Here is a 27,130-nt window from a genome sequence, read left to right as displayed (position 1 = left end):
GAGAGATGGCTTAACAGGTAAGTTGTTTGCCTGTAAAGCCAAAGGACCCAGGTTTGATTCTCCAGGACCCATGTAAGTCAGATGCACAAGAGGCACATGTGTCTGGAGTTCGTGTGCAGTAGCTAGAGACCCTGGCATGCTATTCTCTCTGTGTGTCTGTCTCTTTTCTCTCTTCTCTCTATCTTTCTCTCTGCTTGCAAGTAAATAAATAATTTTTTTTTTAAATGTGACCTAGTTTAGGATGCCCTCTCAGCCCAGCAAATTATATGATCCTGTCTTCTAGAACTTCTAAGAAAAAGAACTTCCTGTTCCATCCATGGGAGCTACAGTATGTTCCTGAAAGTTTCTTGTTATAAGAATATAAGATTCTAGCCAGGTGTGGTGGTGCACGCCTTTAATCCCAGCACTCAGGAGGCAGCGGAAGCTAGGAGGGTTGGAAGGTAGGAGGATCACCGTGAGATAGAGGCCACCCTCAATTCCAAGTCAACCTGAGCTAGAGTGAAGCCCTTGAAAAATCAAAAGAAAAAAAAAAAAGAAGAAGAAGAAAAAGAAGGAAGAAGCAAAGAGCAACAGCTGGTGGTTTGAGCTGAGATAGATTCAGAGAACCCGTGTTTTCACCACCATGTCTTGTACTTTGTAGGAACATCAGCATAAACTGTCATATTACCATTATCAGATCATACTGTATAGCTACTATCCACAAACCAGAGGCTATTATAAATGAGGTAGCTACAGCAAGTATCCAAGAGAATAAATTATCTGGTTGAAAACGCCATCAATCTACTACCAGAATGTATGGATAAAGAACTGCAAGACGTGACAGATTAAAATCAAAAGTCCTGTCTAAGACATGTGAGGCCCCTAATGATCTTGGACTGATGAAAGCTTCCTGGCCTTGGTGTCTGCCATCCCCTGCCCAAATAGCAAGCCCCAGCCTTGGCCATATCTCTCTGTTCTTACATTTGTGTTTAGCCACAGCAGGACTACAACTCTCTCTCCTGCCCCAGCTTGGTGACCTCTTACCCATCCCTTCAAGACGTATCTCAAATCTCACCTTCAACCCTTCCTCATGACATGGTTACTAAACCCTGATATAATACCACCTTCTGCTAGCTCAATCAACACAAATCTTGGGATAGAGGAATGTTTAGCTGAATTAAGAAGAAAAAAAAAGTCACTTCATAACTCCAAATGCTGTTTTCCCCCCAGAGTTTATATATTTAAGCATCTGTCCATCAGTTAACTTCCATAATAATCTTCACTCATGTTATAAAAACTTGCAAGTAATGATCCAGAGGTTCACACTTTCTTGCACTATTTTGTGTGGCTCTGGTCACATTCTGTACTGTAATGGGAACAGGGAGTCTTCTTTGTTACAAAATGTCCTTTTGTTTCCTCAACCTCCTGTTAAATGAGTTTCGGCCCAGGGAACTTCACCACAGGAAAGCCAAGAGCATGGCTGCCAATGCCAAATATTTTGACTTAAAGAAGTAGGGAAAAACACCCAGATGGAGTGTCCAAAGCTAGAAGTCATATTCTGAATGATTCATCAGACCAGTTTCTCTTAGTCTTACCCTGCATTCCTTGCAAGTAAAATGGCAATTAAAAAAAAAAAAAAAAAAAACCTGCCCTACCTATGTACTTCAAATGATGATCAGAGGAATCATGCAGACAGTATGTAAGGAGGTAAAAAATATGGCAGACAACAGACGCAGTCAGCCAGCATCTCTAGGGAATGACCTCAGGAAAGCTGTGACAGCCAGTTTAAAGGGATGGAAATTCTAGGCCTGTGCTGGTCTGGGTTCTGGAGAGCACAGCATGAGGTAGGCCAGATCCCTGCTCCCTTGCTTGTCCCAGTCCCCTGGTCCTGGTAGGTCCCATTGTGCCCTGTTTGGGGAGGCCTGGTCCCTGTGTGGAATCAGGCCTTTTGCTCTGGTATTGACTGGCCACCAGGTACCCACATTCCTGTTTGCCTGAGTCAGAGGGTGAATAAGCCAAAAGACAAAATCTTGCTTCCTCCTCAATAAAATAAACAGTCTTCCTAAAATGGGTAGACAACGAGGCAAAAAAGCCAACGAAAGTCAGAAAGCTGAAAGATCTCCACCAAGGATGCCTAGTGCTACTATGGAAGCCTTCAATAAAATCATAGAGAAATCAACAGAAATTCATTCCCCAAAATGAAAACACAATAACCAATGAGACACTTACAAAAAAAATTGCCGAACTTGAAGCAAGCTATCAATGAACCAACAATTGTATCAATGAAATTGAACAAAATCATCTCCTAGAGCACTCAGCCATTGACAGCAGGCTTAAGTTGATTGAAGAAAACATTAGAATCTTCCAAAAAGATATGAGTAAATTGAAGGTAAATCAAGAAATGGAAGACCTCAGCAATAGGTTGATTAAGTTTAATGAAGATTTGATCAAATGCAAGAATGAACTACAGGAAGCATCAAGAAAACCAGAACTCAAATTGAAATTGTACCTCAAAAGAGAGATGGAAACAATACAAAAATAACACAACAGAAAACAAAAATCAAATAGAAATTATAAAAATCTCCCTAGAACCACTCACCAACAGAGTTACTCATGTGGAAGATAGAACCTCTGACCTGGAAGATAAGACAAAAGAAATGGATAAGAAGGCCAAAAACTTTGCTAAGTTCAAAGAATCAAGTGAACAGAATATGAGGAAACTGTGGGACACACTAAAATGACCAAACATCTGGATCATGGATATACCAGAAAGAGAGGAAATCCAGACCAGGGACATAGAGAACATATTCAACAAAATTACTGAAGAACATCTTCCCAATCTTGTAAAACAGAGGCCCATCCAGATACAAGAAGCCTACAGAAGACCAAACAAGCAGGACCAAAGAAGAAACTCTCCAAGACACATCATAGTTAAAACTCTTAACAATGAAAACAAAGAAAGAGTGTTAAAAATAGCAAGAGAGAAGCAATTCACAACATACAAAGGCAATTCCATCAGAATTGCATCAGATTTATCAATGGAAACCCTGAAAGCCAGAAGGGCCTGGAATGGAACACTTCAAAGTCTGGAAAAATTTGGCTTCCAACCCAAGTGTGGTGGTTTGATTCAGGTGTCCCCTATAAACTTAGGTGTTCGGAATGCTAGGTTCCTGGATGGTGGAGACTTGGGAATTAACACCTCCAAGAGGCATAGTATTATTGGGGGCAGGATTAGGGGTGTTATAGCCAGCTTCCCCTTGCTAGTATTTGGCACACTCTCCTGTTGCTATTGTCCACCAGGAGGTGATGTTCACCCTGTGCTTATGCCATCATTTTGCCTGCTATCATGGAGCTCACCCCATCAAGACTGTAAGCCAAAATAATCCTCTTTTTTTCCACAAGCTGCTCTTGGTTGAGTGATTTCTGCCAGCAACATGAACTTCACTGCAACAGTAAAGTGGTACTGAGGAGAAAGATTGCTGCTAGACATCTGACTGTGTGACTTTTTGGCCTTTTGGAGCTGATTTTCAAGAGGAATGTGAAAGGATTTGAAACCTTGACCTAAGAGATACCTTGCTGTGTACAGCTTGATAGACTATTCTGGTCAGAGTGGAAAGACCTGAATGCAATAAGAACTATGGACTATGATTTGGCCTATGAAGGTAAGAAAGAGCTTTGCTGGGACTGGGCTAGCAACTTGTATGAGAAGCTTGCTGTTATGCCAGTGTCCTGAGAAGTTGTGCAGGGTTGCTTTGCATAGAAATGAACTAGTGTGAGCAGAGGGATATGACACAGAAAAAAAAATCTTTGGGTAAACTGCTTCCCATTCAGCTACATTTGAGAGATTACAACCTTATAGACTGGGCCAGCTGACCTGCATTGGAGCAACAGGAAGAATGTAGACTCTTTTGAAGGGGCCTGAGTGCTTATGGAATGTCCTGTTCTTCAAAGTCTGTTTTATTCCCTCCAGGATTAACAAATTGGCACCCTACCTGGTATTATGAAGTATAATAAATGCAAGAAACAGAGGGTAATTGAGTTTGCAACATGGTCTTGTGTTTTGGAAATGGCCATGGGCAGTGTGAAACAAGTTTGCTGGATGCCTGCATGGAAACCCCATGGGGCCATGAGAATGAGCCGTCAGTTGCAGTGAAGACCCAGTGGAGATGCTGGGACCATGAGATGGCTGCCAAGGAAAACTGCCAGCCCAAGATGAAGTTTTCTAGGACTGTGAGTAGCCTAGCTAGAGAACAGAATTGGAACTCCTGAGACTTGTTGCTGGTTAGAATTATCAGACTTGGAAATTGACTAGAGTTGTTGGACTTGAAGCTACAAAGTTTGATGTCTGCCCTGGTTGTTTTAAATTTTGTATTGAATGTTTGCTATGCCCAATGCCATCTCTTGCAGCATGAGTGTTTATTCTGGGCCATTATGGTTTTGGGGGTGTGGTTGATATTATGTCTCAGTTAAAAGATCTTGGACTATGGGGATATATGAACATCACTGGAACTGATTAAGACTCTGGGGACTTTTAAAGTTGGGTGAATGCATTGTATTTTACATCAGGTATGGTTATCAGTTTATGGGGGCCAGGAGTGGAATGTGGTGGTTTGATTCAGGTGTCCCCAATAAACCCAGGTATTCTGAATGCTAGATTTCAAGCTGAGGGGGATTTGGGAATTAACACCTCCTGGAGGTAGTGTATTGTTGGGGCCAGGCTTATGAATATTATAGCCAGTTTCCCCTTGACATACTCTCCTGTTGCTATTGTACACCTTACGTTGGCCAGGAGGTGATGTCCACCCTCTGCTCATTCCATCATTTTCCCTGCCATCATGGAGCTTCCCCCTTGAGCCTGTAAGACAAAATAAATCTGTTGTTCCCACAAGCTGCTCTTGGTTGGGTGATTACTACCAGCAATGTGAACCTAACTGCAACACCAAGCTAGTTTACAAAGCAAAAGTATCCCTCATAATAGATGGTGAAAGAAAAACTTTCCATTAAAAAGTCAACTTTATGATAATATGAACAAAAAGCCAACCCTACAGAGAATACTTGAGGGAATACTCCACACAGAACAGGCAAACAACCAATCTCAAGAGTCATGAAGAAGATGATCATAATAACCAAAATAAACCAGATTCAAAACAGTACATATCACAAGGAAGTACCAAACCCCATAAAACACCTCATCATGGCAGAGATTAATTCAAACCTCACAGCAGTAATCTTAAATATTAATGGTCTTAATTCACCCATCAAAAGACGCAGGTTATCAGGATGGATCAAAAAACTGGACCCTTCTACGTGCATCTTCAAGAAAGTCACCTCACCACTAAACACACAGACACCTCCTCATGGTGAAAGGTTGGAAAACGATATTCCAAGCAAATGATGTTGCTATACTAATATATAATAAAATACACTTCAAACCAAAAGTAATCAAAAAGGACAAATAAGGCCACTTCTTACTCATCTGGGGAATGATCCAACATGAGCATATCACAATCATAAATATATATGTATAGGTGCACCATAGTTTATAAAAAAAAATCTACTTGACAATAAAACAGAAATAAATACCAATACCATCATAGTCAGAGATGAAAATACTCAACAATCATCAATAGACAGATCTTTCAAGCAGAAAATCAACAGGAACATAATAGAACTCAACATCATAGATCAACTACACCTAACGGACATCTACAGAAGTTTCCACCTCAACTCTACATAATACACATTCTTCTCAACAGCCCATGGAACTTTCTCCAAAATTGACCATATTGGGCCATAAATTATGCTTTCATAAAGTCAGGAAAACTGAAGTGACTTTGTGTATCATGTCAGATCACAATGCTTTATAGCTAGAAATTAACAAGAGACACAACCTCCTGGAGATTAAATAACACACTTTTAAACAATGAATGGGTCATGAGAGAAATCAAAAAAGAAATTGTAACATTCCTAGAATTGAATAATAATGAAAACACAACCTACCAAAACTTATGGGACTCAATGAAGGCAGTCAGAAGGGGAAAATTCATAGCCCTAAATGTCTTAATTACAAAGACAGAGAGATCCCAAATCAATAACCTGACTTTCCACCTAAAGGCACTAGAAAAAAACAAAAACAATCCAACCCAAAGAGCTCCAGGTGGAAAGAAATAATCAAGATTAAAACAGAAATTGGTGAATTGGAAACTAAGAAAATAATTTTTAAAAATGATGAAATGGAGAGCTGGTAGTTTGAAAAAATAAACAAGATTGACAAACCCCAGGCCATTTGATCAAGCAAAAAAAGAGAGAGACTGAGAAGTCTCAAATTAACAAAATCAGAAATAAAAAAGGAGAGGTCACAACAAACATCAATGAAATTGGAAGAATCATCAGGGCATACTTCCAAAACCTCTACTCCATGAAATTGAATTATCTGGAAGAGATAGATGAATTCCTAAACACATACCACCTACCAAAACTAAACTCAGAGCAGATTAATCTCCTAAACAAACCTATCACATCCATAGAGATTGAAAAGGTAATCAAAAACCTCCCTGTAGCAGACAGCTTCAGGTTTCCTGAGATGAACTTCCAGACCAGGTACAATTACGAATGAAGGGATATTTATTGAAGCTTACAGATCCACGGGAAGTTCCATAAATGGCAGAAGAAGCTGGCCTGCCTTTATAGGTCCAAGCAGAGAGAGAGAGAAAGAAAAGCATAAGCCAAAAGCCAAAAGCTACACAGCACAGCACACTTCAGCAACTCCAGCTATGCCATTTTGCATATCTTTAGATTGAAATCTCAAACCCATCACCACACCTTAAGATCCACTCAGTGACACTGCCTCCAGCCAGGTGGCTGCAGATGCAAACTACAAAGTAATAAAACACTCAATATATTGGGGGCCATCTATTCAAACTACCACACTCCCCAAAAAGAAAAGTTCAGGATTGGATAGCTTCTTAGGTGAATTCTATCAAACCTTCATAGAAAAACTGAAACCAATTTTTCTCCAACTGTTCTGCATAATTGGAAGTGAGGGAATCCTCCCCAACTCCTTTTAAGAGGCTAGCATCACCCTAATACCAAAACCAGACAGAGATGCAACAAGGAAAGAAAACTAAAGGCCTACATCCCTAATGAACTTAGATCCAAAGATCCGGGGGGGGGGGGGAAGGGAGGGAATTGCCATGGGATATTTTTTTATAATCATGGAAAATGCTAATAAAAACTCTTTTTTAATTTTTAAAAAAAGATCCTAAAGGGCTGGAGAGATGGCTTAGTGGTTAAGCGCTTGCCTGTGAAGCCTAAGGACCCCAGTTCGAGGCTCGGTTCCCCAGGTCCCACATTACCAGACGCACAAGGGGGCACACGCGTCTGGAGTTCATTTGCAGAGGCTGGAAGCCCTGGCACGCCCATTCTCTCTCTCTCTCCCTCTATCTGTCTTTCTCTCTGTGTCTGTCACTCTCAAATAAATAAATAAATTAAATTAAAAAAGAAAAAGATCCTAAACAAAATCCTTGCAAACTGAATTCAACAACACATCAAAAGCATTATCCACATTGGTCAAGTAGGCTTTATTCCAGGGATGTTGGGATGACTTAACATATGGAAGCTAAGCCTCAAGGTTACCTCCAGTGACATACCTCCTCCAGAGAGGCTCCACCTCCCAAACTGCCACCTGCAGGGGATCAAGCATTCGGAACACAAGATTTATTGGAGATGTCTGATTCAAATGAGCATGCTCTTTCACAAAGACTTCTAATGGGGAAAGTGCTTACCAGTCTAAGACTCTCCATGAACCACTCTCTCAGAAAACTCTGACCCAGTGTCACCAGACTATATGCTGAAGCCTGGCCAACAGAATACTGTGAAGCTATGGGGAGAGAAATACTGATTCAGACCTGTACTGCATTCAGTGCCCTGAACTTGGTAGAACCCAATATACACACAAGAACTCCTCACAGGCTCTGAGCAACACACAAGGCACGGGCAAGAGCTGCAAGAGGCTGTGTCAACATTCACAACTGAAGTGCTGAAGGAATTCACAGAGAATCTAAAAGCTGCCTATAAATGTGTACAGCATCAGTAATCCAGTACTCCAAAGAAATATCTGGAAGGAAGAATGAAATGGCTGATACCAGAGAAAGGCACAGTAGAGGAGACAGCACTGCAGGAGCTCAGCAAGGAACACAAGAGAGTCCAGAAAAGAGTAGACAATCAGGCTCATCAGTTTTCATATTCTATGACATGCACCTGGCTTTTTCTCCCTTTATACCTATTCCATATCAACTTAACACACAGTGTATCTTATCAGGACATATCATATCATATCCCAGTGTATCACATCAGAATATATCTCATTAGTTTTCATATTCTATGACATGTACCTGGCTCTGTCACCCCTTATACCTCTTCCATCATCAACTTAACACACAGTGTACCTGATCAGGACATGTCCCATCATATCACAGTGTATCATATCATATAATAACTCAGGATATCATATCAGCACTGCTCTTCATCTTGCCCAGCAGAAGCAATACTGCTTGAAAGTAGGGAGCCTGAAGGAAAAGTGCTAAAGGTGATTCCCACACTATTTCTTTAAGATTTATTTTTATCTATTTATTTTATTTATTTATTTATTTATTTATTTGAGACAGAGAGGGAAAGTGAGAATGGGTGTACCAGGGCCTCCACCCCCTGCAAAAGAACTACAGACACATGCGCCACTATATGCATTTGGCTTACAAGGGACCTGGAGAATCGAACCTAAGTCCTTAGGCTTTGCAGGCATGTACTTTAACCACTAAGCCATCTTTCTAGCCCCCTGCTTTCCTGCTCTTTAAAGTCAGTTTTCCTCCTCCCTGTATTAACAAATTTGGTAGCCTATCTTGTACTATGGGAGTATAACAAATGTGGGGAGAAAAAGGTCATTGGATTTACAACACAATTTTTTTTCTAATTGTCACAAGTTGATGTGTGGCAGGGTTGTTAAGAGGCCCAGTGGAGTCATGAAGGTGACCTGTGGGTTGCAGTAGAGAGCCCAGGATTGTGGCAATGCCAAGACTGTGAGGCAGCTGACCAGAAGAGCTTCTTATTCAGATTAAAGCTCTCCCGAGGCTTTAGGGAGCACAGCTGGAGGGTGGAGTTAGAAACCCAGAGACTTCATTGTGGGTCCCAGACAGACATATAGTAGCCCTGATTGTTTTAAATCTCGCATTGGTTCAGTAATGCCTTCCAATACCATCTTTTGCTTTATGAATGTTTCTTCTGTGTCATTATATGGTTTTGATTTTACAGGCTCACAATTAACATATCTGGACTTATGGAGATGTTTGAACAGTGTTATAATTAATACAACTATGGGAACTTTTAAAGTTGGGCTGAATGCATTGCATCTTACATCATGGATGTTCATCAATTTATGGGGTCAGGGGCAGAATGTGGTGGTCTGAGTCAGCTGTCCCCCATAAACTCGTGTGTCTAGGATGTTTGGTCCGCAGCTGATGTCAGTTTGAGAGGTGGAGCCCAGTTGTGGGGGTACATTATTAGGGGCAGGCTTAGGGGTGTTCTAGCTCCCTCTTGCCAGAGTTCAGCAGAGTTCTGCTGCTGCTGTTTTCCATCTGCTGTAGACAAGGTGATGTCCAGCCTCTGCTCATGCCATGCTTTCCCCTGCTATCATGAAGCTTCTCCTTTGACGTAAGTCAAAATAAAAACATTCCTCTCATCAGATGCCTTTGGTCAGATGCTTTGTCCTAGCAATAAGAAGATAACTACTTGAGCCGGGCGTGGTGGCGCACGCCTTTAATCCCAGCACTTGGGAGGCAGAGGTAGGAGGATCGCCGTGAGTTCAAGGCCACCCTGAGACTACAGAGTTAATTCCAGGTCAGCCTGGACCAGAGTGAGACCCTACCTCGAAAAACCAAAAAAAAAAAAAAAAAGATAACTACTTGTGATGGCAACAGTTGCATTAGTCTTGCTATGAGTAGTAAGATGTATGCAGATAAATCTCTGCCATCAGAAGGCAGAACTTCCATCTTACTCTGTGTGGTATGGAATAGCATGCCTGACTGATGAGTGAGGTCCACCACATGAGTGTGTGGATACCCTGAGAACACTCAAAGGACTAGAGAATGGGTTATGGTCCCTGAGAGGAGTCCAGATAGAACAAGACTGCCTGAACACCATTGCAAGATTTGTGTAGACAGTGCTGTGTGTAATGAGACACAGCTGAGGTTGAGATGATTGCCATAGAGAATCGGTTCATGTAAAAAAAAAAAAAGAATTACGGGGGGAAAGACATATGACTCACATATTCTGCATTAGTTTCTGATTTGGCAGATAAACTAAGCAGAAGAAAGAATGAGATAAAGATGACAGAAGATATCCCTCAGATCTGATTTTTTTTTGTTTTTTTTATTTTTTTATTTTTTATTTATTTATTTGAGAGCGACAGACACAGAGAGAAAGACAGAGAGAGACAGAGAGAGAGAATGGGCGCGCCAGGGCTTCCAGCCTCTGCAAACGAACTCTAGATGCGTGCGCCCCCTTGTGCATCTGGCTAACGTGGGACCTGGGGAACCGAGCCTCAAACCGGGGTCCTTAGGCTTCACAGGCAAGCACTTAACCGCTAAGCCATCTCTCCGGCCCTCAGATCTGATTTTTAGTAGAAGGGAAATTTAGTATGCAGACAGAGGTAACAATGATGATATGGTTCAGGAGACCCTGAGAGGCAAGGAGTGTTTTGCCTCCGAAATGTTTGCACTGGGACACACTTTCAAGCAAGAACTGAAAGCGACTGTCACGGATGACATGTGAGGCTATGGGACGTGGATACAGATGATCAGTGTGACTGCTCTGGAAGCGGAGACCCAGTGATGGAACTACTCATCCCTCCTGGAGATAAAGGCTGCATATTCTGGGGAGAAATGAGGGAAATCGGGCCTTGAGGGACTGGGTCATTCATTAGGGACACTTGGTTATTGCCAAATCAAAACACAAATTAAGGGGCCGGTGAGATGGCTTAACAGTTAAAGGTGCTTTCTTTAGAAAGCCCGACAGCCCAGGTTTGATTCCTCAGTGCCCATAAGAAGCCAGATGCACAGAGTGGCACATGCTTCTGGAATTCATTTGCAGTGGCAAGAGGTCCTATCATTCCCATTCTCAATCTCTCTCTCGCTTTTTTTTTCTCTCTCTGTCCTTTCACATAAATAATAAATAAAAATATTTATAATCAGGCTGGAGAGATGGTTTAGTGGTTAAGGTACCACACAAAGCCAGATGCATAAGGTGGCACATGCATCTGGAGATTGTTTGCAGTGGTTAGAGACCCCATTCTCACTCTCCCTATCTGCCTCTCTCCCCCCTCTTTCTCTCTCTCTCTCTCTCTCTCTCTCTCTCTCTCTCTCATAAACAAACAAATAAAATATTTAAGATAAACACAAGTTAAACACTTCCAAGTAAACATTCCCATTTCATAAAGGACAAATTGTGCATATAAAGGAAAGATTGAACCACAGTAACAAGCAGGAAAAACATAAAATCCTGCAGGTCCAAGATCAGTATCTTGGAGCCATAATAAAATCTCTGAGATCCAAATTCCACCCTGTAGCTGTACTGCCTGCTGAACATTAATGGATTCAACCCTTCAATCAAATGACACAAACTTACAGGCTGGATGAGAAAACAGGGACTTTCCTGTCATTGCCTTATAGAAACTCAGCCAGCCAATCATCAAAGACAGGCACTATCATAGAGTGAATGGATGGAAAAAGACATTCCAAGCAAATGGAAATGGGAAACAAGCCACTGTGGCTATGATAATATATGACAAAATAGGCTTGAAAAAAATCAGAAGATATACCCTGCACCAAAGGATGCTCCCATGGACTGAGCAGGCCAGATCTCTCTGTTCTCCAACCCCTCCTCCCACTTACCCTGTCCTGATAGGCTCTCCTGCAGCTGGCTCAAGGCTTCCTGGACTCTGCGAGCTTGCTGCAGAAGCAGGCCCCTTCCTCCGTTTTCCTGATTGAAGGGCCCCTGGGTCCCCAATTCCTAGATCCCCTGCTCTGAAGGGTGCAGGCCAGAGTTCCTGTTTGGTTCCTCACCTCCCAGCTCCCTGGCCCCTGGTCCCAGTAGTCCTGCTGCTGCTTTGGGGAGGCCTGGTCCCTGTGTGTGCACTATGGAAACAAGCCTTTTTCTCTGGTATCCTGGTTGGTCCCTGGGAGCCCAAATCCCTTTTCCCCTGAGTCAGAGGGTGCACAGGCCACTGTAGAAGCTGGCCTCTTGCCCCTGGCTCTCCACCTTCCTCACTCCTGGTTCCCCAACCCATGATCCCTGTGTGCTGAAGACTACGTGCAAGTGAAGTGAGTAGGCCAGACCTCCCAGTTCCCCGGGTGCCTTTATTGTACTTGCAATCTCCACAGTATGCACATCTGTGGTTCTAACCCCATCATACACCAGTACACCAATCCAGTTCATGTTTAAAACACAACATCGTCTAAAGGTCTACAAGGATAAATACTTGCTTCCCCCTCAATAGAATAAAGCATTTACCCAAGATAGGTACACCATAATGCAAAAAAGTCAATGAAAGTCAGAAAACTGAGAGATCTCCAACAAGGATGCCTAGTCCCCCAACAGAAGCCTCCAGTGAAATCATAGAGAAATCAACAGAAATTCAATCCCAAAATGAAAACACAACAACCAATGAGACCCTGATTAAAAGAATTGCTGAACTGGGAGAAACCATCAATGCATGACCCACATTCCCCAACAAGAAGGATCCCTGAAGATGGGGGAGGACAGGGAGGAGGCTAATGATGGTACCAACATGGCTGTATATACATTGTATACATAACTAATAAAAAAAAACAATCATATCAATGAAATTGAGCAGAATCATCTCTTACAGCTTTCAGCTTTTGACAGCAGGCTTAACTTGATTGAAGAAAATGCTAGAGCCTTTAAAAGACATCTAAATGATTCAAGATGAGTCAACAAATAGAAGATCTCAATAAACAATTGATTAAGCTTAATGAAGATTTGATTAAATGCAAGAATAAATTCTAGAATGCATCAAGAAAATCAGAACTTGAACTGAAATCGTACCTCAATAAAGAGATGGACATGATACAAAATAACACAACAGAAAACAAAAATCAAGTAGAGCTCTGAAAGGTCTATCTAATCTAAAGCTCCACATCCTTCCATGCTCCTCCCACAAAACAGTTCCAAAAGATCAAAAACCACACGTTCAGATTCAGCAATGGTTCCATTCCTTGGCAACAATTTCCTGTAGCAGTTACTTTCTCACTGCTAGACAAAAAGCAGCATATGTGGTGAAGGATTTAGTTTGGCATCATCATGGCAGAGAAAATATGGCATGAACACAGACAAGGGACATAAAAGCCTGTCACATATTAGCAGGAAGGAAGCAGTCAAAGTGAGCTAGCTCTGTCAAAGAAGCCTTGGGCTCTAATGCCCCCAAACCTGCCCCAAGTTACACACTTCTAGAAAGTATCCATCTCCCAAAAGCTCCACAATATTCCCAAATTGCCATCAACTGTGGATCATGTGAATCCATGTGTAGAAGTCATTTCATTCAAATAACCACAGGTCTGTATCCCTCCAAACTCAGATGTATCCTTAATCATTGCAAAATTTTTAACTAGACATCCTTGAGAAAGGGCATATCATATTGTATTCTAACACCACCTTACCTCAGCACAAACTGAGAGATGAAGAGATGGTCCAAGCAAGGCAGCCTCAGCAATGATACCATAGTTCAACTACATCTTTTCAGTAAAAGCCAAACAACTTAGATGAGCTCTGCTTTTTAGAGGTCTGTACGTCTCTTGGGTGGGAAAAATATCACTCTGCAGTAGACAGCTTCAGGTTCACTGAGATGAACTTCCAAACCAGGCACAGTTATGGAAGAAAGAGAATTATCGAAGCTTATAGGTCGAGGGTAAGTTCCATAATGGCAGAAGAAGCTGGCCTGCTTTCACAGGTCCAAGCAGAGAGAAAGAGAAGCCAAAAGCCACACAGCACACTTCAGGGAACTTTGCATATCATTAAATTGGAATTTCAAACCCACTACCACACCTCCCAGTGACACCTCGTCCAGCCAGCTGGCTATAGATCAAACTACAAACTAATAAAATGCTTAACATATTGGGGGTCATCTATTTAAAGTTCCACACCCTCCTTACCATTCTCCCCCTAATTCATCAATCCAAGTGTCATCAAATAGCATTTTAGACCTCTAACAGAGATTTTCCCACTTTGCTGTAACCTGCCTACTTGATGTTTCCACATATGTTTAAAAGTGTTTTAATTTATAACATTCTTGTCTGTTACTATGGATAGAACTTCATAAAACTGTTACCATGTAAGAACATGTAATTTAGACTAACCTCAATCTGTATTCCTAGGACATATTTGGCTCTTCATTCTATCATAATTATAATTTCTTTTTTACAATGTATTTGGGACAATGAATCATCTCCATGCTTTTAAAGAAAGATTACATGGGCATAACTCAGACATGTTTAATCAACTGTTAGGCACTAGAAGAAATTTAAACTCTGCAACACAAGTGAATAGTTTCCACATCTAATGAAGCAACTAATAATTGAAGTATAAAATAAAACAATCTACAAAGATATCAGAACTAAACTTAGACCAAATGCAGAGACCATCTGCATAATTTTTGAGGCCTGGTACAAAATTTAAAATGTAGGGTCTCTTGTTCAAAAATTAGTAAGAGCCAGGAATTTCATGGGTAGGGCCTGTAAGTGAGCCCTAGCGCCCTCTACGACTACATGTGACCCTCATGGATCCCGTGATTATGAGGTGGGCAATTGTGTTTATGGAGTATGTTTGGTGTGGTGTGTGACTTATATGTGGTGCAAGGACGTCTGTGTGTGTGGTGCAGATGATCACACTGTGCATGCACATGAAGCCACGGGAGAAGCTCGGGTGTCCTTCTCTGTCATTCATTGTGCACTTCCTTGACAAGGGATCTCTCCCTGAACCCACAACTACAGTTTGTTTGATCAGTGAGCCCCAGTGATGCTCCATTCTCTGCTCCCAGCATACTGGGGTTACAGAAATGCATGGCCAAGCCCAGCTTTTTACATAGGCTCAAGGGAGTCCAGCTGAGGTACTTCAGGCCTGCCAGGCCGTCATTCTTGAGCAGCAAGTGCTCTTAACCTCCGAGCCATTTCCCCAGCTCTGGACACGAGACTCTAATTCTGTCACTTAACTTCACTCAGGTCTTTACAGCCATAGGGTTAGGTAAGAATACTTCAGCTCTTTTCCATAAGTAGCCTGTGGCTCTTTGTGAATGAGTAGGACAATGCATGTGAAGAGAGTTCGTTTATGATTGCAATTCTGACAGCAACTCTAAACTGTTGTTAAGAACTTATGCACACAGTTTTATCTTCAACCATACTGACACACATGCAGTGTTCCAAGTTTCCTATTTTCCCATGTATGCCATTTAAATCTGTAATTCCCAACTGAGGTCTCTGTGTCTAGAAAGTAATGTTTCCCACAGTAAAATGTCTCCTTGTACAAATTAAATATTTTCTGTTTCCTACTCCTAAGAAGTTATATATTCAGAACCAACTCTGACATATGGTGTAGCACCTGGGTTAGGGCCAGTAAAAAGAAGACAAATACCATGTTGTAAAGGAGTTTACCCTTTTGGTCCACAAGTTTAGTGTTTAGTGCAACTTGACTGGTAAGCATCTAAGCCAAAGGTTCTCAACTCTGGAGCTGATGGCGGAATTCTGTCATCTGCGTGGTAGATAAGGAATCAAGCAGAAGAGGACACAAACATACTGCTTGGGCCTCCACACATGTGCTCAGTGGGTGCTTGAATCTGCATGCACACACACATGCACACACGGTACACACACTGCACGACAAACACGCGCCCGAGCAGAGCAGCAGTCGTGGTTGTTTCCTGAGGTTTCTGTCTGCTGTTGCTGCGGGGGCTTTTGTACATGTGACCATGGGTTAAATCTACAAAGGTGTAACTAAGATGCATGTTTGTATATCATCAAGCAAACGTTACCTGAGATGACAGCAGGTTACAATCAATGAACAGCCCTTTCCCAGTTTTAAGCCGTTGTATCAGTCCAGCCATAACCGCTCCATATGCATACAGGCCAGTGGCAAGGTCAGTCATGGCCACTCCTGGGCGAACTGGATCTCCATCCTGATTTGAGCGTTGGAGTGAGAAAAACAGAAAACAGAAGGTTGAAATCATCTCATGATCTCTCACACATACTAAAGTTAAATAAAGGAATTACATATGAGGATGTAGATATACATACATATACAAAAATAAATGGAACAAATTAATATTAAGGATATCTACTGATGGGCCCGTGTTTATATTTACTTCTGTATTTCTATTCTCTATGCATACAAACCAAGCAAAACCAAATTAAATGAAACAAAGGATCTTTATGAAACCAAGCTTGGTGGCACACGCCTTTAATCCCAGCACTCAGGAGGCAGAGGTAGGAGGATCACCATGAGTTCAAGGCTACCCTGAGACTACATAGTAAATTTCAGGTCAGCCTGAGCTAGAGTGAAACCCTACCTTGAAAAAAAAAAAAAAAAGATCTTTATGAACATATCCAAAACTCCTTCTTCATATATTTTACTTGTCTAAATAAAAAAATGAGTAAATAAGTGAATTTCAATTTAAATGTTAATCTTTTAGGGAAGAATTAAAGCAGTATTATTCTGGTACTAGATGGAAGGCTGAAGAAGAAGAGAGAGAGGGCAGTGGCAGTGGAAGAAATCTTGGTCTAATTTTCTTATAATCATTCTAATAGATGACTAGTATCCTATTGGCATACACTTTTTAAAAAACTTATAATGAAAAAGGAGATATAAAGGGAAGAGAAAGGAAGGGAGGAGGGTACTTAATAGGTTGATATTGTATATATGTAAGTACAATGATTGAGATGGGGAGGTAATATGATGGAGAATGGAATTTCAAAGAGGAAAGTGGGGGGGGAGGGAATTACCATGGGCTATTTTTTTATAATCATGGAAAATGTTAATAAAAAAAACTTATAATGAGGGATGGAGAGATGCCTTAGCAGTTAAGGCACTTGCCTTCAAAGCCAAAGAACCCAGGTTCTATTCCCAAGTACCCACGAAAAGCCAAATGCATAAGGTGGCTCATGTGTCTACAGTTCAATTTGTTCAGAGTGGCTGGAGGCTCTGACGTGCCCCATTTCCTCCCTCTCCCTTTCTCTCTCTCTCTCTCTCCCTCCCTCCTTCTCTCAATGAATAAATAAATAAAATATTGTTTGAAAACATTAAAAATTTATAGTGGGCCGGGTGTGGTGGCACACACCTTTAATCCCAGCACTCAGGAGGCAGGCATAGGAACATGTATCTGGAGATTGTTTGCAGACCCTGGAGGGCAGGATGGGGACCAGCTGAGCTTCAGGAGAGTGCCTCCAGGAGGCGTCCCTCAACCACATCTTCCTCATGCACCAGCTACTGGAGCACGTTGGCCACAGGAAACCAAAGGCTCCCATTCTCCCCCAAAACAGCACCAAGATCAGCTCTGCCCCTCTGAGACAAGCCAAGAGCTCACCCAGAGAGAACATTCTTTGCACCAGGATAGGTAGGATGGAAATGCACTATGAATGGTAAATGGGCTGACCGACGGCCACTGGGGCAATACACATGTGAAAGTGTACAAATTTGATGCACAAATTTGAGCCGAAGTGTTACTTTTGTTTCCAATATTGGGGAATGTTGCTAAAAGAAGCATTGCTGGGAGGGAAGCCATTCAAAAGCAATCTCACCAAGGCATGAGGTCTGACATTTTAGAGCTAGGAAGAAGGCTCAGTAAGTAAAGGTACTTGCTTGCAAAGCCTGTGGATGCCAGTTCAATGCCCCAGTACCCACATAACCCGAGGCAGAGTGGTCCATGCATCTGGAGTTTATCAACAATGGCAAGAGGCCCTAGAGGTGTGTCCATTCTCATTCTCTCTCTCTCTCAAATAAAATAAATATTTATGTCAAATGTTGACAGTTTAGTTTCCATATACTTAGTACTACTTAGTATACGTTGCCTTTTAAAATAATTTGTAGGGTAGAGTTAAATTTTCACCATTTTCACCAATATCTTTGATCTGTTAGTGCCTCTCTTATTTAATCTCCACTCTCACGTCACCATGGTTTGGGGGCTGTGGTGGTTTGCTTCAGGTGTCCCCCACAAACTTAGGTATTCTGAATGCTAGGTTCCCAGCCGATGGATATTTGGGAATTAATGCCTCCTGGAGGGAGTGTATTGTTGGGGGCGGGCTTATGGGCTTTATAGCCAGTTTCCCCATGCCAGTGTTTGGCACACCCTCCTGTTGCTGTGGTCCACCTTATGTTGGCCAGGGGGTGATGTCCACCCTCTGCTCATGCCATCCTTTTCCCCTGCCATTGTGGAGCTTCCCCTCGAGCCTGTAAGCCAAAATAAATCTCTTTTTCCCAGAAGCTGCTCTTGGTTGGGTGATTTCTACCAGCAATGCAAACCGGACTGCAACAGAGGCATTCCCTACTTTCATGGTGCACTCTTGTACTCCGTGATGATGAGGTTTGGGTCTGTGCACCACTCAGCTAGATTTCAGACTTACTGTGTATTTTACTCCATCTACTATTGTGACCTCTCTATTACTCCTCCCATGTACAACTCCTGCAATTTTCCTCTCTTTCCAACATCTTCACCACATTCTCTTCTTTTAATCCTCTCTTCCTTGTTTGCCATAATTATAACACCCCATAGCCTTAACAACCTCTAAAACTTGTGGAACCTAACAGAATCCCAATTTGCCTCTCCACCTCCATCACCTTTTTCAACGTTACCACTAGTCCCGGGCAAGCTCACACAAAATCCCTCTCACAGCTAGGTAACCTAACATACCCCACACTAGCCATGCTCATTTATCCAGCAATAGTTTTTGCAGTAAAAGGAAGGAATACTGCTAAGGTATTTTAATAGAACCACTATCAAAAAGTTACAGATCAATCTCCCTTGTGAACATTAATGCAAAAAAAAAAAAATCCTCATCAAAAAACTTGCATCAGACTACAAGAACACATCAAAAAGATCATGAGCCATGATCAAGTTTGGTTTTATTTCAGAGATGCAGGGAGATTTCAACAAATGCAAATTAGCAAGTGTAATACACTATATAATTGGATTCAAGTACAAAAATCACATGATTGTATCAAGAGATAATGAAAAGATATTAGACAAAATCCAAATCCATGCTTCATTATAAAATTCCTGAAGAAACTGGAAATAGAAGGAAGATATTTCAGCATAATAAATGACATATATGACAAACCTACAGCCAACATTATACTAATTGGAGAAAAGCTCAAAACATTTCCACAAAAATCAAGAACAAAATAAGGTTGTTTACTTTTTCCACTCTTGTTAAATATAGTACTGGAAATCTAAAGTAGAGCAATAAGGCAAGAGAGGCAAATAAAAGGAACACAATAGGAAAGGAAAAAGTCAAATTACTGAGCTGAAGAGATGGCTTAGTGGCTAAGGCACTTGTCTGCAAAGCCAAAGGACCCAGGTTCAATTCCCCAGGACCCACATAAGCCAGATACACGAAGGGGCGTATGCATCTGGAGTTCTCCCCCCTTTCCTCCCTCCCTCCCTCCCTCCCTCTCTCTCCTTGCCTATTTCTCTCTCTCTCTCAAATAAAATATATAAACAAAATATTTTTAAGTCAAATTATTCTCCTTTGCAGATGATATGATCCTACACATAAGAGAACCTAAAGACTCCACTGCAACTGTTGCAGGTGACAAACACTTTCAGCAAAGTAACAAGGATACAAAATTCAAACAAATAAATCTATACCCTTCCTATATACAAATAACAAGCATGCTAAGGATGAAATAAGGGAAATAATCTCATTTCCAATTGCCTAAAAAAAATAATAAAATACATTAGCATAAGCTGAACCAAGGACCTCTACAATGAACACTTTTGAAACATTCAAGACAGCCATTGAATAAGACACTGGGAAAGACATTCCATGTTCATGGAAATTAAAAGAAGATACTAGGAAAAACATCACAGAGTCATGGATTGGAAAAATCAATATTGTGTAAATAGCTATTTTACCAAAAGCAATCTATCTATATAATGTAATCCCCACCAAAATTCTAATACCATTTTTAACTGAAATAGCAAAACAATTAAAATCATTTGTAAGCACAAAAGACCTTGGATAGCCAAAACAATCCTGAGTAATAATAATAACTCCAGATTTATTGCAAAACCTAACTTCAACATAAAAATTACAATCTTAGTAACATAAAATGCATTGTACTAAAAATCCAGACATGTAGATCAATGGTAACAAATAGAATATTAACTTTTTACAAAACTACAAGCTAGGGTCAGCCAACATTTCACTCTCAATGGAGCATGGACTCATGAGGTCCCTCCCAAGGAGCCAATGGCAGTTAATAAGTGAAGGAGGAGTGGAGTCATTTGCTCCAGTGGTGTAGCCACCGGTAAGTGGTACAGAGAAGGGGGGTATCTGGAATGGGAGGGGGAAAGAGATAGTAATCAGGGTATATATGGTCAAAGTACAATATGCAGGTATGAAATTGTCATACAAATAAAAAATAATGGTGACAGGTTTAAGTGTATAGAGACCTGCTTCCCCACTACAAAATGAATATAATAATTTGTCCTCTATAGTTTTTAGACCAATAGAAGTAACTAAGATAATAAATATTTTATGTTTTAAATTTCCTGCAAAGAAGAATTATACCTAATATTCTGAAATATCATTACATTGTCTAAATAACATGAGATTAATAAACATTATATAAACATCAATAATCATAATAATTATATAAACAAAAACGAATTCAATAATAAGAGGAGGAAATGATCATGACATCAAAATAAAAGAGACTAAAAGCCGGCGGGTGTGGTGGCGCACGCCTTTAATCCCAGCACTCGGGAGGCAGAGGTAGGAGGATTGCCATAAGTTCGAGGCCACCCTGAGACTCCATAGTGAATTCCAGGTCAGCCTGGGCTAGAGTGAGACCCTACCTCAAAAAAAAAAAAACCAAAAAAAAATAAATAAATAAATAAAAGAGACTGATTGAGATGGGGAGGGGATATGATGGAGAATAGAATTTCAAAGGGGAAAGTGAGGGGAGGGAGGACATTACCATGAGATATTTTTTAAATTTTTTGTTGTTTATTTTTATTTATTTATTTGAGAGAGACAGACAGAGAGAAGGAGGCAGAGAGAGAGAGAGAGAGAATGGGCGTGCCAGGGCTTACAGCCATTGCAAACAAATTCCAGATGCATGCGCCCCTTGTGCATCTGGCTAACATGGGTCCTGGGGAATCAAGCCTTGAACCGGGGTCCTTAGGCTTCACAGGCAAGTGCTTAACCACTAAGCCATCTCTCAGCCCACCACGTGATATTTTTAATAATCATGGAAAATGTTAATAAAAATTGAGAAAAAAATAATGAAATAAAATATCAGCCACATGTAGAGATAATGACATTGGCACAAATACAAATTTCCATTTGTGCAAAATAACTTTAGACAAATCACTATTTAAAAGTGAACTACTAACACTTTAGATTCAGAAATGCAAAGATATATCATGGAAAATGAAGTCATAAACTGGAGTACATTAATATCACATAAAAATATACTTCAAAACAAAAACTACTAAAGAAAAGTGGGATAAGTTTCAATGAAAAGGGGTCAAAAAGCCACAAAAGCATAAAAATTATAAGCATGGAGCCACCTAACTACAGAACTACCAAATACTAAGAGCAGACATGGCAATTCTTTAAACATTTTATTTATGTATTTATTTATTTTCAAGGAGAGAGAGAGGATGGGCATGCCAGGGCCTCCAGCCACCACAAATGAGCTCCAGATGCATGCATCACTCTGTGCATCTGGCTTTATGTGGATACTGAGTCATTAGGGTTTGCAGGCAAACATCTTAACTACTAAGCAGATGATTCAAGAATAATCAATACCAGAATTAATAGTAGGAAATGATGCTACACAAATCTGTAGAGCTGGTGGAACAACTAAACAGAAGATCCTCAAAGAAAGAAGAGAACCAGGCATGGCAGACACACCTTTCATCCCAGCACTCAGGAAGCTGAGGTAGGGGGAATCACTGTGATTTTGAGGCCAGTCTGAGGCTACAGAGTGAATTCCACATAAGCCTAGACTAGAGTGAGAACCCCCTCGACACAAACAAAAAAAAGAAATAAGAGAAAAAAATGGCAGCATAAGCCAACTCTAACATAGCTTTTAAAAAATCCAATAACAAAATGCACATACTTCTCAAATGAACATGAAGTATTCTCTATGATACACCATATCCTACAACATAACATAAGCTAAAATGAATTTAAGGGAAATTAAGTCATGAGCTGGAGATGTAGGTCAGTACTTGTCCAGCATGTACAAGGTCCTGAATTCAATGCCCAACACAACATAAAAAAGTAAATTCATACAAGATATTTCATAGATCAAAATGGAATGACATTAAAATCAATACAAGCAGTCTTCAAGTCAATAAAGAATACTTTAGAAAGTCAAAAATATGTGAAGAGTAGGTAATGTATTACTCAACACTAATAAGTAATAATAAATAACATAAGAAATAATAAAACATTTTAGATGAATAAAAATAAAAGAATAAGATGTTTTAATGTATAACATGCAATTAAAGTAACCTAGATGTAATGATAACTTTCTGGAAAGACAAAAACTACCAAAACTGACTCAAGAATAAGTAGGAGGGCTGGAGGGATGGCTGATAGGTTAAGGTATTTGCCTGCAAAGCCAAAGGACCCAGGTTCAATTCCCCAGAACCCACACTAGCCAGATGCACAAGGAGGCGCATGCATCTGGAGTTTGTTTGCAGTGGCTAGAGGCCCTGGTGTGCCCATTCTCTCTCTCCCTCTCTCTGGCCCCCCCCCTCCCTCTCTCTCTCTCTCTCTCTTTCTCTCTTTCAAGTAATAAAATAAATTAAAAAAGAAATATTGCAATATTAATATATTAATGACAAAACTTCCAACAATAAACAAAATTTAAGGCTTTTTTTCTTATTTTTTTCTCTTTATTTATTTGTTTATTTGAGAGAGAGAGAGACAGAATGGGCACCCCAGGGTCTTTAGCCATTGAAAATGAACTCTAGACATATGCACCACTATATACATCTGCCTTCCATGAGATCTGAAGAACCGGGGTCCTTAGGCTTCACAGGCAAGCACCTTGACTGCTAAGCCATCTCTCCAGCCCAATGACTTCTATCAAACATCTTTTTGTTATTGTTGTTGTTGTTGTTGTTTTGGTTTTGGTTTGGTTTTTCGAGGTAGGGTCTCACTCTAGCTCAGGATGACCTCGAATTCACTATGTAGTTTCAGGATGGCCTTGAACTCATGGGGATCCACCTACCTCTACCTTCCAAGAGCTGGGATTAAAGACATGTGCCACCACGCATGTCTCAATTTTTTTTAATTTTATTTTTATTTATTTATTTGAGAGAGATCTATAGAAATACGTAGGAAGGGAGAGAGAAAGAATTGACACACCAGAGCCACTGCAAACAATCTCCAGATGCATGTGCCCCTTTGTGCATCTGGCTTACATGGGTCCTGGGGAATTGAACCTGGGTCTTTGCAGGCAAACGCCTTAACTGCCAAGCCATCTCTCCAGCCCCTATCAAACATCTAAGGAACACACATTTTTCACAAAATCTTCCAAAAATGATGAGAAAAGAACATTTTTCATGTCATTCTTTGAAGCTAATGCTATGCTGTCATCAAACCAAATAAAAACAAAAGTAAAATAAAACTATAGCCCCCTCTCCAGCCCTGTGAAATTTCTTGGAGTGCGAATTTGGACTCATCAGCCTAACCCCTGAGCCCCTAGACCTCCGTGCCTCAGCCACCTGTTCCCAGCACTCCCCCCCCTCCGTGCTACCTGCCTACAGCCTCTGGCTCTGAGGTCCCTGCCTACTTTTCCCTCCCTATACTGTTTGCATCTTACTCTACCACCTACTGGGTCTCCCTCAAGTCTCTGGGCACAGCTGCCCACTCCCCATGCCCCCCATCCCAGCCCTTGATCCCAGAATAATGCACACACAGTGGCCAGCTGGCCGGGAGCTGTGCACACTCTCCTGGCCAAACTGAGATCTATCAGCTCTTTTTGGTTTCTAGGTCATCTTAATTGGTCTTAAACTGTGTTTGGTGGTTCACACAGTACATTGAGTCAGGAGAAATGTGAGGTTGATGCCAACCTGAGACACATTCTGTCTCCAGAACATACAACAATAGCAACAGCAAAATGGTCAGAATATCGACCAAACAAGGAAATTGAGACAATTTATAACCTTGAGGAACAAAAGCCAAAAACCTAGAGGAAGAATGAGTTGTGGACCATGTTGTACAGCCCTGGGCTTCCTCTTCTTTACCCAGACAACATAGAGGGAAAAGAGATTAATTCGTGGACTCCTAAGAATTCCTACCAAAGGGCGAAGGGAGAAGCGCTGGGAAAAGCCAGCAGCCGGAGCCCGGCAGGGAAGTGCCCAGGCAGGACCTGTGACAAGCTGCAGCCAGATCTGAAGACAGTGCTCACAGGAATGGTGAACCTCTAAAGAAAGCTGAACCCTGAGCCCCAAGTTGCACTCAGCATTGCAAGGCTTAGCCTCCTGCCAAAACGTCTTTCCAACTGCATTCCATTTCTAATCTGGCTTCCAGTAACTCCAAATTAGGGAAATTATTGTTGCTGAACAGAATTTAAGTATTATGGAACGTTAGGTAGGATTAGGGTTAGAGTAAATATGTAAAAACACTTTAGAGTGCTTACTAAGCAAAAGTTATTGAGTTTAAGAATCCAGTAAACTGTAAGTACAAGCACTTAACGGAGAAGGACCAGCCACGCCCCTCGGATGCTGCTCTCCCTGCAGAGGCCTCCACTCTAACCCTGTGCCAGGAGAACACAGACCCTCCACAAGAATCACACCTAAGGCCACCTGCTGTGTGGCCCTAGACCGTACCAGGTGTCTTTGCTAAGCTCATAGCACAGAGCAGCCCCAAAGCACGTTCACCTGGTAGGAAGGCCTCCCCGCCAGTGAGAAGACCCTCCCCTTTAAAATGGTACAAGGAATTCCCCCAGTTCTGCAGGCCATTGCTGGGCCTCCTTGCCCAGCCTCCCCAGCTATGGATTGTCAGTGCTACTAGAGGAGGCCTCCCCAGAAATCCCTCTCAGGGCCTTCCCATGGGCCCTGGAAAGAATCTTCCTTTATTTAAAATAAACAATCACTGCAAAGGAAGGGAAGAATGGTGATCAATTCTCACGGCAGGAAATCAATCCACGATGTTTAAAATTGAATATGTACATAGTTAAATAAGCATGAAATCACTCCATATAGCCTGGCCTCAACCTCAAAAGAATCTTAGTAACAATTATTTTTGTTAAAAAAAAGTAAAGTAAATAATTTAGCTAAGTTTGAGCAATAACTTACATTTTACTTTAACTAGTTACTTCTCTGTTAAATTAAACTGAATTTAATATTTAAATTAGCAAGAATATTATGATCTCATCTTCATAAAATAGTTTTGTTCACCCCACTATCTGCCCACATCACAGCATAAGCATGTCTGTATTGACCCAGATCTTAACACTAAAAACTTATGAATGGTGAAATTAGGATCATTTATTCTGTTCTTCTTTTTTTTACATGAACATGTACTGTTTATAAAATAAAACATAAATGAAATTAAGAAACGTAGTTACTCCACCATTAACTGACTCTTAGTAGCCACACTGTCATGGTAGAAAAGTGTCTGAATTAAGAAAAAAATTATTTTGTGGTATGTATTAATGTTCATTATATATTAATATACATAATAAATGAGATTAAAATCAAAGAAAAATAATTTCCTAATATAAGATAAAAAATATATTTGATTCAAGCCTATAAATGTGAAAAAAAATATTTGAGGTCTGGAGAAGATGGCTTAGCGGTTAAGACATTTGCTTGCAAAGCCAAAGAACTCAGGTTCGATTCCCCAGGACCCACGTAAGCCAGATGCACAAGGAGGCGCACACATCTGGAGCTCATTTGCAGTGGCTGGAGGCCTTGGCTCGCTTGCGTGCGCACTCTCGCTCTCTCTCTCTCTCTCTCTCTCTCTCTCTCTCTCTCTCTTTCTCTCTCAAATAAACAAAATATATTTTAAAATATATTTGAGCTAAGCCTAGAAATGTGAAAGAGATTGCTGTTGTCCTCGGAGTCATATTGTCATGTAGGCTTCGGTGCATTTATAATAACCACATTTCTGCTTCACTATAATAAGGCAGTCATTTCCCAAGTTTACCATTAAAATAAATTCAAGTTTAACTTAACAAGGAAGAAAGTTTTCTGGCATCAACAAGAGAAAGCATTAAGGATGGTCTAACGACAACTAAAGACGCCTACCTCAGGTTTTCGGGCATGGACAAGAGAAAGCGTTAAGGGTGGTCTAACAACAACAAAAGACGCCTACCTCGGGTCCTGTTATATGCATCAGTCCAGAAACAGCAGAGGCGACAGCATCGTAACCAGCTCGCTGAGACATGGGCCCTGTCTGGCCATACCCTAAGAGAACAAGAAGAGCAGTCAGACCAAGCAGCACAGGGAGGGTCAAGCATTTCTCTCCACAAGTTTTGGCTCATTCTGCTCCTGTTGGACCTATGTGGCCCCTCGAGGGAGATAGTAGTGACCACCGGGACCGTGTGCAAGAGCCAAAGCTGCTGACCCGTGACTCACGTCCAGCAGGGAGGGTTTGGCCCGCGGGATGTTTGCAAATGATCTCTGTTTATCTGTCAACAATTTGAAAATCAATAGACAGCTCATGAGATACAAATTTCTGGCTTTTCTTAGAACGATGGAAAATACATTCAAAGTTAGGCCCTTGTAATCTAATGGCAATAGCCCAAGGTGGGTAACAGTTTCCCCATTATACAGGGCAGAAATCCCCTACTTGTCTGTCTCCACCTCGTCCTTACACCTCTTATTGCTTCCCAAAATTGACTTTCTGCC

At 41.1% G+C, this 27,130-nt stretch overlaps 1 protein-coding gene across 5 annotated transcripts in view; it reads right to left on the bottom strand.

The window, feature by feature from the left end:
- Positions 1-27,130, bottom strand: part of Sugct (succinyl-CoA:glutarate-CoA transferase) — a 689,766-nt gene that overhangs the window by 607,333 nt on the left and 55,303 nt on the right. For all 5 annotated transcript variants that reach the window (XM_045136223.1, XM_004668834.2, XM_045136224.1 and 2 more), the window contains exons 7-8: positions 26,595-26,686; positions 16,070-16,213 (exon numbers count right to left, since the gene is read on the bottom strand). In XM_045136223.1, the coding sequence (XP_044992158.1) occupies positions 16,070-16,213; positions 26,595-26,686 (236 nt within the window). The remainder of the gene's footprint in view (positions 1-16,069; positions 16,214-26,594; positions 26,687-27,130) is intronic.

Source organism: Jaculus jaculus, chromosome 16, assembly GCF_020740685.1.
Source record: "Jaculus jaculus isolate mJacJac1 chromosome 16, mJacJac1.mat.Y.cur, whole genome shotgun sequence".
Lineage (NCBI taxonomy): Eukaryota > Metazoa > Chordata > Mammalia > Rodentia > Dipodidae > Jaculus > Jaculus jaculus.
The sequence above is the reverse complement of the archived record's forward strand: the minus strand, read 5'-3'. Positions and strand labels throughout refer to the sequence as shown.